A 15,529-nucleotide genomic window follows, 5' to 3' on the forward strand; every position below is an offset into this window, starting at 1 on the left:
AGGATTAATTATTTGTAATGGCTGGTTCATGAGATCTTTTTAGATGCAAATAGTGCTCAGTTAGCATATTTACATGCAAAAAATACAAGTGCTTTTCCATTTCCCTATAATTAGTGTACCAACACTGAAGTTGCCTCAACTTTTTCCTTGCAGCAAAATTATGGTGCAAAATGCATTCCCGTGCGAGACCGTGGCTTTCTTGTGCAGGTAGGATGTCATATCTTGCCCATTTAAGGAACACTGTGGAGCATAAGCTGACTGTTAATTATTTTTAAGCAGATGTTGTTATTATCATTTTTATTGTTCTCAGACTATCCAGTTTGCTGAGCAGCGGATACCAGTATTGAATGAATACTGTGTAGTTTGTGATGAGCCCCACGTGTTCCAGAATGGCCCTATGCTGAGGGTAAGTGGTGTGCTGGAAAACAAAGCATTTTATAGTGCCTTAAGTTGCAGTGGACTGTACAAACCTGGTGAAAAACTGTTGAATTGTTGAATTTCCTTTTAAGATGCAAAGATAGTAAGCATATTAATTAGATTTTGCTGTAAATTTGAAAAAAATGTCTTCCAAGCAAGAGAGATGAAAATCAGGTTTTATAGGTTTGTATAATACTGCTGAAATGTAAAGGAAGGCTGTACTTCTCTGAACACTATTGAGCTGCAGTAGTCACAACCAGATAAGATGGAGAAGTGCACTATAGTGCTTTCATGGTTCTCTGACATTCTTCTAGAAGCCTAGGGCACCTCATTTGCGAGCTTTATCAAGCCATAACCATGGTATTTATGCACACTGGTGTTAAAGCCACCACTCTGTTAAATTCTTCTGATCCTGTTTTGCTCACTGACTGATAGAATGCGCCATCCTCAAATGTTCTAAAAAAGGCAGTAGAAAGCGATGCTCTGTGAAGTATCTGATATAGCAATGACCTAGTCCAGGTGCACTGTTGTGGGTCAATATTTGCTAAATCTGTCCAGTTAGGCACCTCTTTCTTTCCCTGTATGATCAGGAATAGAATTTTGCTTGCTGAATGTTCTATGCTTGTATGTTGTCAGTGAATGAATACAGTGGAAAAGAATAGGACTGGTCATGAGAGACACTGTCTGGAGCTAGTGGATCAGTGCAGCTTTGTGAAAGAATGTATTAGGAGAATAAATTTCTTAGTTTTAGGACTGGTCTTGCAGTTTAGAGTCTTGTTGTTTCACCTACCCTGCATTTTATGGAAACGGGATTAAAGCCATGGAAAACAGTCCAACTCCAGTGTGTGAATGGTCAGATACCTGACCATCTGTCCAAGGTGTGGCAAGTAACTACACATATGATGAAGCAAATATCATCTATGATACATGGTTCTAAATTCAAGAGAGTTATTGTTGTGCCTGGTAGCAGAAGTTCCCTCAGTGTCACTCCTGGTGACACTGACTGGTACCAAGGTCAGGCATCCTGACTGCAGGAAGGGTATGTAGATAGGTTGCTGATAGGATTTCAAAAAGCATGTACATACTCAGTTAACACTGTTTTAAGTCATAGTTAAGCCCCTGTAGTTTTGGATACCCAAAACCTCTTCAATATCTACCTTCTAAAAACAAGGTTTTCTGACAGATTTATCAGCACCCAACCACTGGTTAGAAGCTTGTAAAAAAAGGCATCAGTTCCTTGTTTCATCTTTGAATGTTCTGCTCTGGATATTACCTTTGACAGGATAAGATAAAGTGAGTAACTTTTGAATAGTGAGTAAAGTTTGAGTAACATAATTATTTAAGCTACTGGAGTTTATCCATTGTCCACAGGTCAAAGCAAGCTATAGGATTTATTCCTGTTCACATGATAAACTATTAAAAGAAAACAGAATGGAAAGTCATCTGCTCTAAATAAACAAAAAACTCTTAATTCTTCTTTTTTTCCCTACCATAAAAATTAAATCTCTCAGAATTACTCTTCTGTGACTTTAGTTTAGAGGGGTCATTTTATAGCTATCTGTTTAATCTTGTGAGCATTTCAAAACAGAAGAAACTGCAAACATGTTTGTCCCTGAACATGAGTGCCTTTGCAATAAGTATAACCTGGCAAACTTTGCAAAAATGAAAGAGTGTCATTACATAACCCAGGAAAAATGAGATACAGGGAAGAAATCTATCAAGCTCTGTGTATGCTTGAATGACTCAATAAGCAATATTTTACGATTAATGAGTTTTCAGTTCCGTAGAAGGTGAGAAAGGATCTCAGCTTGAATCAAGCATGAACTTGCCAGAGTGTTAAGGAAATTTATGCCTCACTACTGAGAGCTCTGGCAGGGGCAGCCTAAAGTAGTCAGTTGTGGGGTTTATTTACATCCTTTATCTGCACACACACACATATATATATACATACATACATGCATACATAGAGAGAGAAAGAGAGAGAGAGAGATACATAGTGTGTATAAGAAAAAGAGCATTTTATGTTTAATACTGCAGCAAGAGCAGATCTTGGAAATAGAATACTTTTATTACAAGAATGCAGCAGACTTTTATTCAAGGCAAAGCTATATGCAATTTAGCCTTATCGAGAATCCCTGGCCCTCATAAAGAGCTCTTCCTTTTAATACTACTGGAACTTCACCAGGTTTCATAATGACCTGCATTTTGCTCTGGTTGCTTTGCAAGAGTGTCTAGACCTCATTTTCTGCAGATGCCTTTATCTTGAAGGCATTACATACACAGACTCTCTCTGCAAGCAGGTTGAGTTACAGAAGGTGCCACTAAAGAGTTCTGGATGATTCACCAGTTTCTCCCTTTAAATTTTAGTTTTTCCGCACAGATACGCACAGGATTAAGTCTGGGTGTGTGTGCCCTCGATGATGAGTTTCCCTTTCACCCTTTGGACCTTTTTTTTTTAACAGCAAAGAAGGCATATGAATTTATAAAAGCATAGCAAAGTTATTGCTTATCAAGTTATTTTTATATGTATTTAAGCTAGGTTTTGTGGTATTTTGTGGAGTTTTATGCAGTTATAAAGAAGCCACTGAGAAATTTGGTTGCCTAATCCTCCTAATATGTCAGCTTAATTCCTATCCTGAACCTATAGCCTAGTTCAATTAACTGTCCTGAAATGCAGCTTAAAAAATTTGACAATTGCCACCACATAATAATTACATTCTTTTAATACCACAGAGTGCCATATCTGCTTATAAACTCTCATACCATACACAGTTTTTTGTGCTAGTTATTAACTGACTTGCTCAATTCTGATGTCCCATCCTCAGGACAGCTGAAGATACCATGTGAAACTGAGAGATAAATTTTTTTCTTTCTGCAGACTTACTCTGCAGGCTATCTTTTTGTCTTAGTTATAAAATATCTTTAAATCAATCTCTTTCAGCAAGCTTTCTTCTCAGTATTGTGTTTCATTTTCCCAAGTATTTTTTTCTGGTGGAATGTTCTGGTTTTAATACATATTTCAGTTTTAGTTACTTTCTTTAAATCTTGACATCTTCTTTCCCATAAGAGCCACTTGATGACAACAAGATGTGTCATTTTGTATAGTTTAGTTTCGATGGGAGATCCACATGCCAGAATATCCTTGTATAGAAGACATCTGTTTCAGAGCAGCTGCACAACACAATTGCATATGTTTGACTATGCATTTACAGTAGACATCTGTCTTGCTCCACAGTCCACAATACTAGCCTAATCATGCAAATATTCCCTGCTGGTGCAGGGACATTGTTATACATAGAAATCTTTGGGCGTTATTAAGCCATCTTAGTCCCTTATTGAGGATAAATAAAGGGGCTACCTTACAGACTTGCAGAAGATGACTGAGGACGAAAGACTTAGATTTCTCTTGGGAATTTCTTTATGAAGCAAATAATGGATTTTTCAGAATAACCAGTTTTTTCTTTCGATGTCCAAAAGTTCCCTGAAATACAGAAGACCAGATGCCATTCCTGTGTGTACTTCAAAACTGGGTGTAGAAAAAACATACTAGGTAGGTGGGGTGAATTTAGACTATACCCAAAGCTCATGTCCTCACAGGGAACTGCAGCTGTATTACTGTGAAGGAAAAGCACAAAGGTTTCCTGGATTGGAAGAAGGAATCTTGGAAAAATACTGTGGTGCATCACGAAGTTGTAAGACTCTATCTTTATGAAGGCCCATGGTTCATTGCTTCATTCCATCCTTTTCAAAAAAAGCCCAGTAAAGCAGGCAATGTTTTTCTGTGAGTGTTGACACCTTCCTCATATGAGATGAGGATGAATGGAAGTTCTTCTCATAGTGTGTTTCTTCTGTATTTATTTCAAGAGCACAGTTAGATCTAAGAATTATTTGCAGTGCACCTGAAGTTAGAAAAGCTAAACTGGATGTTTAGAGTTACACACTTTACATAGAGTGCCAGTGAAACCAGCAAATTCCCTGAAATCACTGCATACTATGATTTACAGTCATTCTACAAAGCACAGGGGAAATTCACTGAATACATGGATCCTAAGAATGAAAAGTATTGTTTAACTTCTTGCATGGACCATACTATTTCGTGCACTCATTCCTAACACTAGTCAGAGTTTCATTCTTCACAGAAGGATTAAGAAACAGCTTTTAAATCATTATCAAGGGTTGGGACTGAGGCCTAACCATCGCAACAGCTCCCTTAACTCATGCACAGAGGCGGGAGTTGGGTTTGATGATCCTTGTGCATCCCTTCCAACTCAGCATATTCTGTGATGTGGGGAATCATGCTGCATCCTCCTGCAAGGCAGCCTGTGCTACACAACTCTTGGGTGCTCTGTGATCTTCTGAAGTAGCTCCTTGCTCCATTTTGAAAAACAGTGGGAAGTACAAAGTAAAACACAGGTCTTATGCTTAGGAGAGACAGGAAAAGCAGACAGGGTAAACCTACTGGAAATCTCCAAGGATGGAGATCTACATGGCCTCTCTGGGCAACCTATTACAGTGGTTAATAAAGCTTTAGGGAAAACTAATTTTAGCTTTATCTAAAACTTTGGATAAAGTTTAGATAAAGCTAGTCCTGTATGAGAGTATAAAGGTACTAACTGACCTCCAGAGGTACTTTTCAACATTCTGAGTTCGTTCAGCTAGCTAAAATTGTATTTTCCAAAGCAGATGTAAGAATGTACTAAGGAAACTTAAGCATTGTTTGATGCTATATTAGAAGGTTATTAACCTTTTTTAATGACATATGAAATTCTTCCTTTTATTATTACTAGAATAATATTCTGGGGAAGGACCAAATTAAATTTTAATAATGCAACAGTTTTGCTGCTGTAATAGAAGAGAAATCTCTTGTTTTGGGAATTCAGCATGTAATTTTACTACAAACATTTAAATGTAATGAGATCATGAGTCATTAACGAAAGCGGCTATTATATTTAAGAATCTGATTGTATAATAAAAATGTATAATCATATTTGAAGACTGGAGAAAAGAAAATATCAGTCCTCCCTTAAAGAAGGGCAAGAAAGGGAACAACACAGAGAGCTACAGGCTAGTCATTCTCACCTCGATGCATGGGAAGGTAATGAAGCTGCTAAGCCTCAAAACCATTTTTAGGAACATTAAGGACAAGAAAATCATCAGGAGTAGGCAGCATGACTGACTTGATAAACTTCTGTGATAAAGTGACTGGTCTGGTACATGCGGGGAGAGCAGTGAATATTGTGAACCTGGACTTCAGTAAGGCCTTTGACAGTGTCATGTCGCAAGATCCTCATACACAAGCTATTGATGTGTGGGCTGAATGATGAAATAGTGATGTAGTCTGAAAACTTGCTGAATGTCTGGATTCAGAGTTTCATGATTGGTGGCTTAAAGTCTAAGTCGAGACTAGTAAGTAGGGAGGTACCCCAGGGGTCAGTACTGAGTCAGTCCTGTTTAGTATCTTATTAATCACCTAGGTGATGGTACGGAGTGTACCGTCAGAGAGTTTGCAGGTGATGAAAATATGAAAAAAGTGGGAGACATATTTGATACTACAGAGTGATGAGTGCCATTCAAAGGGACCTTGACAGGTTGGAGAAACAGGCTTCCAAGACCCTCATGCAGTTCAACAAGGAGAAGTGCAAAGTTCTGCACCTAGGGAGGAACAGACCCAGGCACCAGAGTATGCTGCAGGCCGCCCAATGGCAAGCAGTTTGGATTGAGTAGAAGACACCAAACTGAACATGAGTGAGCAATGTGCACTTGCAGAATAGAGGGTTAATGGCATCTTGGACTACATTAAACAACAGAATGGCTCATGTGTGGAGAGGGGTGGTCCTGCCCCTCTATGCAGCCCTGATGAGGCTACACTGTGTGTGTCCATTTCTAGGCTCCTCATTGTAAGAAAGAGATGGAACTACTGGAGAAAGTCCAGTGAAGGGTCATTAAGATGATTAATGGGACTGGAGTCCCTTACATAGAAGGAAAGACTGAGAGAGCTGGGTATGTTCAGTCTGGTAAAAAGAAGGCACAGATGGGGTCTTATTAACATCCATAAGTACCTAAAGGGAGGGTGCAAAAAGGATGCGGCCAGCCTCTTTCCAGTGGTGTCCAGTGACAGGGCAAGAGGCAGAGGCCACAAACTGAAACACAGGAAAGTACCGCTAGAACTACAGGAAACACTTTTCTGCCTTTTTCACCTTTTTTGAAGGTGCCTGAGCATGGGAAAAATTTGCCCAAAGAGGTTGTGGAGTCTGTATCAATGGAGAAATTCAAAAGCTGTCTGTGCAGGGCAACTGTCTCTAGGGGATCCTGCTTGAGCAGAGATTTTTGACCAGGTGACCTCCAGAGATCCCTGCCAACCTGTCTTTCTGTAATTCTTTGATTTTACTCAGCTTATGTATACTGTAAGTTATGTGTGAAACTAATGTCTCTTACTATGTCTTCCTGAGTTCCTCAGGAATTAGTGTTTATTAATAGTAAAGCCATGGGTAGAACAGCATTGAATGGATTTTAAAGGCCTGTGAGACAATTATACAGGATCAAAAAATCTCAGAATATGTTCTTTAAGGTAATTCAGAAATCCTCTGTGTATCATTACTTTTCACTCAAGAAGTCTCTTTAGAGTGCCATCTTGTGTTGAAAACTCAGACTGAGGCCTCTTTAGAACAGAGCAGGGATTAGCAAAAACGCAGCAATACAAAATATTAAACCTAATATATTTGAAAGTATGTACTTTTATTTAGAATTATGTTGGGCTCCTGCTAGCTTGAAGAGGACTTGGATTTCTCTGTCATTAGAATACAAGATTCTTAGCCACCACTGAAAACACAGAAGCACAGCCACTCAGGGCTGGGAAATTTTTGGAACAGAATAATCATCACTGAAGTATGGAGAAAAGTATAGGTGTACAAATATGTTTAGTGAGACTGGAATTTAGCAAAGATGCTTGTGGAATTCCAAGCTTGTGGAAAAAAGCTGTCGTTCTTCTAATCCTTACTCCACAATATAGGCTGGGTTTATCTTTTTTTTTTTTTTAATGAAAAAAGCCTCTCACAGAATGGATTTCAGTTACTTTATTTTTTACTGACTGCATTATAGCTTTTCCTGTTGCCACAACTTAACCAAAGTGCACCTTGCCCAGCTTGAATTCTATAATGTTTGTTTGTTCACCATCTATTTATGTATCTGGTGAGTAAAAACACCAGAAAATGAATCAGCCAAAAGAAAACCAAATAGAACAATTGACATTTCTTACTCAGCCGCAGTCTACTCTCATCTTTCTTCAGGTTGTATCTGCTTTCAACTATGGTATCCCCATGTCCTTGAGCATCATGTTCCATGTAACACATGAATATTGTGAGACTATTCAGAGAGTTTACCTTCCAGTAAAGCTAAGAGTTGCTATGGTTGAAAGTAGGAAACAGAACTGAGATTTGAAGATTTCATCTCCATGTGTCTTGCTTTCATTAGAAGAAGTGAGATGGTTACTAATGGTTTCACCTTTACTATTTATTACATTGATTGTAAGTCAGGTAGGGAGCCTTCCCTGAAGTATTTCCTATTAGATCAGTAGTTTTTAGGTGTGTCAGTTATGTTGCAACCTCATTAGTGCCTGTATGATATCCCTTAGGATACATGAAGGGCTGGCACGTTGCTCTTCTGAACACAGTGTTGCAGCTCACGTTAGAAAGTACCAAGATAGATCAGTATAGACTATGAAAGTTTCACCTTTTTGGAACTGAAAGAGTGCCCGGAAAATATTTTAAATAGTGTGTGAATCCAGGGACCAGAATATGTCATAGTACCTAGATTGTTTGCATGTCTGCCAGTCTCAGTCACTGCAGTAAGAAGAAACACATTGTAAGACACAGGAACTCTGATTGAGACCTTTTGCATCACAGCAGCAGTTGCGTGGGAGCTACTGATTTTGCAAAGAATAGGGGTGGTTAAAGGGAAAGACTGAAACCTTCAAATATTTAGAAAAGGCTTTCTTCTTCTGTCATTACCTTCTGCTTCCAAGCATCTACAGTCTCAGGTTAACTGCCTGCATTTTACATTTTTTTTCTGACTTTTCACTGCTGCAATAATGATCCTTCTAAATAGTGTTTCAGCACCAGGATCTCCACTTAGCTAGTAGTTTTGTGAAAGCCAATGGCTTTACCTTAATTTTCAAGTGAAAAAATAAAGTGCATGTGAGACCCCTGGTAGCTGGTGTTGCTGAGAGGATTTCCAGTTGCCTTCTTCATGTATTGGAGAACAATGTCTCCCAGCTCTGTGTGTTGTCAAGGTGATGGTTGTAATCTGTGAAGCTCTGCACACACCTAAGATAGAGTTCACATTCAGAAATCCATATTTAAGTGTATAAGCCCCATTTTGCTGTGTATTTTCCCTTTGAAAGCAATGAGAATTAGTATTCTGGTTAAAGGTGGTTATTCTGTACATCTGTGGATATGGATCCATGTCAGGGAGAACATGTCAATGCTTCGTGTGCATGCACAAAAATTCTTGGTAAGTTCAGCTTGCTGAATAGTACATGTATTTAACCAAAGAGTATTCAAAGATGATATTGGAACAACACAGCTTTTATAAATGTCTTAGTGTTTTTGTTTCTTTACTGTGGCTACGGCCATTTCTCACATTTATGATTTGAAGTCAGAATAATGTTCCTGTCCTGAGGCTTACATCCTATGGCAAGAGAAAAGTGGACACCATAAAGGGTAACACTAGCAATATGCAAAACATTAGCAGCAGAGTGAGAGCAGCTTTGAATCCCAGTTTCCCTGTAAAGCTTGTGGTTTTCTTTAAACTCTGTCTTCTAGAATTGATTAATTAACTTAGCTTTTGTATGTTTTTACCGGTTTTTGCATGCTCTATTGCAGACAAAACAAAAACAAGAAAATGTCATGCTGAATAGGCAAGTCACAGTGTGTGACAAACAAAACCTCTCCAAATGTTTACTTCTCAATTGCAAGTTAATATTTTGATTTTGGTGGGATTTAGAAAATTTAAATGGTTGAGCCTAACTAGTGACTGGAGAAGAGAACACTGAAATGGCTGTATCAACATCTCCTGGAATACACTGATAACACTTTTTGGAAATTTAGGTTAAAAACACCTGATTTTGCTAGATAGAGACAAATTTCAGAAACAGGATTCAAAAGTGCTCCTAAAATGGGTAGAGTTTGTTTTAAAAGGCATCCACGGTGGATATATGAAGACAGACGGTTGAAGTACAGAGTTCTGTACTAGAGTTGGATTATTCTCCGCATTTTGCTCTATTGACTAAGTACTCAGTGGACAGAAATGCATAAAATCAAAAGAATTGTATAGAACCTAACAGTTGTCTATTTCACTTCAGAGCTGAGATGTTTATGTCTTCTCTTCATATCTAGAGTTCTCCAGTGTTAACCTGAGACCAAAGAAAAGCCTTTCAAATGTCATACATAAGTTCAATGACCATTTCCTAACATCCCTCTTCTAGGTGCTCAGACATTTCTGGGTTCATAACACAGGAGCAGGAAAAAGAACAATGATGATGAATCTTATGTTCCCTTTGCCATCCTTAAGTGTCAGGATAACTTACTTTGCTGAGACTGTAAACAAAATACCAAAAATAAGTATTTTCTTAAAACTTTTCTTCATGGGAAGCAAGGTTTAACATCGATTGCCCTGCTATTCTAGAGCTATTCCTTGCTTTGGAATAAAGAAAGTTGGTATATACTGGTGATAGTGATTGTCAAGGTGGTAGGGCGAACACGATTTCCCAACTAAGCAAATGATTTAACCATCTTCTAAATGTGGAAAACTTGAGAACAATGACAATAGTAAATACCTCTTGTCTAGCTTGCAATGGCACAGCAAATTTGATCATGCTGGGCTTTGTCTGCTGCCTAACACTATAGAACATGGCAGATAAAGTAGATCAAATGGGTGACACTATTAGACTTGAAGGATGAAAGCTCTTGTAAAGCAACTGATGTGAGACTATATCAATGCAGATTTCAGATATTTGTTGAAATAAAGTCTTGAGTCTTTGAAACCCAGCAAATGTATATTTTAAGGGCTGTGGATGTACTTACAAGTACAACAATATGCCTGTAACTGACCAAGCTGTTGCTAAATTTTTATGTGCTTGATTAATTTTTTCATTTCTGCAAGTGCTTTCTGGAGGCTTGAGCTTGAACTTCAAAGGTTGCCACTGCAAATGCTTTAGTGATTGTTGGGGTTGCTACACTCAGAATTTTTAGTTACAGAGGTTCACTGTTGCCTACCAAAGATAATTTTAATATTCAGTGAGCTCAGATTTAATAATATGCATTCAAAGAAATAGTATCCAAGATGTATTTTGATTGTTTTCAACGTTATCCTAAAACATTGTGTTTATTGGTTTATTTGAGGGAAGGTTTTAGTTTGTGTTTCATGTTTGTTCATTTGGAATACTTATAATAATTCACTATGTGATTCATTACTTGAGCCTTTAAAAAGTGGACCTGCTGATTATCTTTCAGTAAATAAGGTGGAGTTACTCTAAGGGTTGTAAACAACTAAGAGCCCATGAAGTCATGCGTCTTCGCTCTACCTAAAGTTGTGTTCCTTTTTGTTTCTGCTTTGTTTGCTTTATGAAGTCAGAATATTCAATTCTCATTCCATATGCAATTTAGATAAAGTTTTTTATTTGTGATGACATTGTGAGTTATTTTTGAATAAGCAAAAACTGGTTCAACAGCAAGGGGTTTTTATTATATTTTTAATGCCTGAAAAAGAATGGAAAGACCTTTATTTATTGAAATATCCTGTGGCCTTCCCAAATAAAGTGTTTATTCTACAAAAATATAATGCATTTTCTTACAGTCTACCAATAATTTGTTGCGCTTTCAGAAATTAAAAGTAGCTTTTCCAGGAAATTTGTTTTCCAGATCAAATTTTTATGTGTGTTCTCAACAGCAGAGTAACAAATTGTGAAGAATGAACCTCCTGCCCTTGGTTTATGAATTTGTTCTCCATTAATTTTAAATATGTAGGAAGTTTTTACATAGGGTAGTGTTGCAAACATTTGGGTATTATGTCTGTAATTTTGGTTTTGTAATCTTGTTTGGATTAAAGTTTAGCCTCTGTGAGTACTTATGAGTTTTAGAGTTCTTCACTCTTGTTCTTCAGGTTATTAAAATAATCCTCTAATGTATCTTCCTCAATAATTGATATGTACTAACTATTTAGAATTAATGTTGCAGTTCAAATATGAAGGAAAGAATTAGCATTAAATATGTGGGGGGGTTGTTATAAATATGACATGATAAAAGCACAAACCCATAAGTAGAACAAAAATAAAATTAACTTTCTTTCTCTGTGTAGCCCACTGTTTGTGAACGGGAGCTCTGTGTATTTGCTTTCCAAACATTAGGAGTGATGAACGAAGCTGCTGATGAAATTGCAACTGGGGCTCAGGTAGAAATATCTAATGATTAATAGATGTGTGAATTTCAGTAGTATACTGTGTCCTCTCAGTCTTTTCTAGTATGTGTTTGACTTGTTTACTCCATATGAGTACTATTTGGTAAGTATTCTACTTATTTGTCCAAGTGTTGTAGCTTTAAGCACACTGGTTTATGTATGGTGCATTCTGATGGTACTAATAAGATGCTTCCATTGTTGTGCTTCCATGTAATTAGAGTAACTGGTTTTGTGTTCTGTTATATTCAGTTAGGTCACCTGGGTTGTTAATAAAGGCAGCCATTGTCATTTGGAGATAATTCACATTTATTTTCACCTAATGAACCATTGCTACTCTCATGCAATTAATAAGTTACTTCCTGCACATGTTCTTGGGATGCAGCTATCCACTGAATATTGGTTGTTTCAATCATTAAGTAGCAGTGGGAAAGTCCATACTGATCTTGCTACATAGGGCTCTTTTTTGTTCTTTTCAGGGATCAGAAATTTAACATAAGCTTGCTTCCTGACTCTTAAGTTCAGTTATTGATGTAGTTATTATGGTATCATTTTCTTAAAGTATTTTAAAGTATGTTTCCAAATGGCCATTTAATGCTTAGAGTAAATTAATGTTAGAAGACTTATGTTTAAAGTCCTCTTAAGATCTTAAGCTAAAAGTATACACATCTTAAGGAAAAAAGCACTCCTCTCTGATTTTCTAGTCAGAAAATTTTACATCGTAAGAACATAGGGTTTTTGAAAGAGCAAATGTTCAGTTTATTTGACTAGCACTAGTGGGTCTAGCCACTGAAAACAAATGATTCAGTTAGGTTCCTGAGTACCACCTATGGGGATATCCTCAAAGGAAGAAGCTTGCAACAGTGTACACTTGATTCATCACTTGAGAATGTGAATGTGGGATCTGAACAGCACCTCTTCATCTGATGTCCGAAGACCATTACATGCCTATGTTTGCAACATACAGATACCAGATAGTTTGTGTTAGAAGGGACCTATGAAGGTCATGTAGTCCAACCCCCTGCTGTAAGCTGGGTCATCTTTGGCTGGAGCAGGTTGATCTGGACCCTGTCTGACCTGACCTTGAATGTTTCCAGGAACGGGCCATCTACCATCTTTCTGGGCAATCTGTGCGAGTGTTTCACCACCTCATTGTAAAAAACTTCTTTATATCTGGTTCATAACTCCGTCTTTTTGTTTAAAATCTTTACTGCTGGTCTTGTTACTACAGGGTCCTGCTAAAAAGATTTCCCTCGTCTTTAAGTTCTGAAATGCTGCAATAAAGTCTCCTAAGAACCTTCTCTTCTCCAGGCTCTTCTCCCCAGCTATCTCAGCCCGCTTTCACTGGAAAGGTATTCTAGCCCTCTTATCATTTTTGTGGCCCTTCTGTGGACTTGGTCCTATAGGTTTCATGGATGCAGTACTCAAGTGGGGTTTCATGAGTGCAGAGGAGCATAATAACTTCCCTCAACCTGCTGGTCATTATGCTTTGGTTGCAGCCCAGGGCACATTTGGCTTTCTGAGCTGTGAGTACACATTGCCAGTTCATGTCCAACCTCTCATCCACTAGCACTCCCAAGTCCTTCTTGGCAGGGCGGCTCTCAATCCCTTCCTCCCCTAGCCTGTGTTGGTGCCAGCAGTTACTATGATCCAGGTGCAACATCTTGCGCTTGGCTTTGTTGAACATCACAAGATTCTCAGAGGCTCACTTTTCCAATTTGTCTAGGTCTTTCTGGGTGGCATCCTGTCCTTCAGGCATGTCAGCTGTACTACTCATTTTGTGTAATATGCAAACATGCTGAGGGTGCTCTCAATCTCATTGTCTATATCATTGATGAAGATATTAAATGACATTGGTCCCAGTACCAGCCTCTGAGAGACATCAGTCATCACTAGTGTTCATCAGGGCTGGAACATTGATCCCTACCATCTGGATGCAACCATCGAACTAGTTCCTTATGCACGGGACAGTCCATCCAAGAAATTTATCTCTCTCCAATTTAGAAAGAAGGATATTGTGGGGGACCATGTGAAAAGACTTTCCACAAGTCCAGATAAACGACATGTGTAGCTGTTCCCTTGTTCACTGATGTAGTCACTCCATTATAGGCCACTAGTTTGATCAGGCAGGAATTCCACTTGTTAAAGTCATGGTGGCTGTCTCAGATCACGTCCCCATCCTCCATGTGCCTTAGCATCTTCTAGGGGCATCTGTTCCATGGTCTTCCCTGGCACCTGACAGGTTGGTAGTTTCCAGGGTCCTCCCATCTACCCTTTTTAAAAATGGGTGCAAGGTTTCCATTTTTCCAGTCATCTGGTACCTCACCTGACAGCTGTGGCAGCATGGCTTGACAAGTCTATCAGCCAGTTGCCTCAGGACTCTGGGATGCATCTGACCAGGTCCCATAGACTTCTGTATGTTCAGATTCCTCAGTGCTTCTCAAATCTAATCTTCTTGGACAGTGGGGAAGCATTTTGCTTCCCCACTTCCTGATGAGCTTCATCCACTTGAGAGGTGTGCGAAGAGGAGACTGCCACTGAAGACAGGCAAAGAGCTGTCAAGTTTTTGAGCCTTCTTGTCTGCTGTTACCAGTTTGCTAGTCATGTTCAGAGGGTACACTTTCTTTGACCTTCCTTTCTGGCTTACGTGCCCACAGAAACCCTCACTATTTGCATCTCACATCAAATTTAGCTTCAGTCACACCTTGGTCTCCCTCACCCCATCATGACACAAGCAGGCAGTGTTCCTATATTCTTCCCAGAAGATCTGCCTATATCCACTGTCTGTGTGTTTACTTCTTGCCTTTTATTCTTACCAGTAGGTCTAGAGTAATTTCTGCTGGCTTCCTATCTTCCTTTTCTGGTCTGCTAAGTGTAGGGTTTGAGAGCTCTTGTTCTGCTCCCTTATCCCTGAGAGCAGTTTCCTAGGGGGTCCTATTGAGTAACTCTTGAAACATCTGGAAGATTGCTTTCCTAAAATAGTAAAAAACTTAGGTATATACTTTTTAAAATAGAGTTCATGGGAGAGGTAGCCCTGGTTAGCTCTCAGTTTTGTGGAGCTATCACTGTTGTGGGCATATGAGAAGCTTGCTCTAGATCTCTGGAGTACCACTATGTTTACAGAGCTTTGCTGCAGAGTTCTGAAGTGATTTCAACCTTAAGAATACTTAAGAGTTAGATAAGGGGTTTTTTCTATTGTCCCATTGGACTTAGGTGGCCTAATTTTGCTAAATTTCACTTTAGTGATAGCATTGCAGCCATCTCACTACATTGGATCTGGCTGACCTCTTATTCCTGTTTTTAGAAAGAATTGATCAGTTCTAGGGTTTGAATATCTGAGCTATTTTTGTCCTTAGTTTAGGAGAGTATGATTCACAGCATAGGCTATTGTCACAGTGGTTGTTTCTCCAACAGGCTCTCCTAGCAAGCCTAGGCTGACTAGGCTGACTAGTAAGAGGTAGGTGTTAACATTATGAATCTCTATATTTTGTCAAATTAATCTTCCTCCAAATCATTTTGTCTAGTGAAGGAACCTAAATACAGGTTCCTATAATTAGACATCACATCCTGTTCTTCTGTGATTTCAGCTAGTTTTCAAAGGTATACTCCCCTACTTTGTCGCTCCAAATATTCTCATAGTTCCTACTTAATAATAAGTGATTGT

The 15,529-nt window shown here is 38.6% G+C and overlaps 1 protein-coding gene across 2 annotated transcripts in view; it reads left to right on the forward strand.

Annotated features, from left to right (window-relative positions):
• PARP8 (poly(ADP-ribose) polymerase family member 8) overlaps nucleotides 1-15,529 on the forward strand; it is a 125,604-nt gene that overhangs the window by 84,588 nt on the left and 25,487 nt on the right. Inside the window, exons 13-15 of one of the 2 annotated variants that reach the window (XM_071580183.1) lie at nucleotides 154-207; nucleotides 311-406; nucleotides 11,770-11,862. In XM_071580183.1, coding sequence (XP_071436284.1) covers nucleotides 154-207; nucleotides 311-406; nucleotides 11,770-11,862 — 243 coding nt within the window. The remainder of the gene's footprint in view (nucleotides 1-153; nucleotides 208-310; nucleotides 407-11,769; nucleotides 11,863-15,529) is intronic. The other variant, XM_071580184.1, reaches the window with a different exon arrangement.

Source organism: Pithys albifrons, chromosome Z, assembly GCF_047495875.1.
Source record: "Pithys albifrons albifrons isolate INPA30051 chromosome Z, PitAlb_v1, whole genome shotgun sequence".
Taxonomy (NCBI): Eukaryota; Metazoa; Chordata; class Aves; order Passeriformes; family Thamnophilidae; genus Pithys; species Pithys albifrons.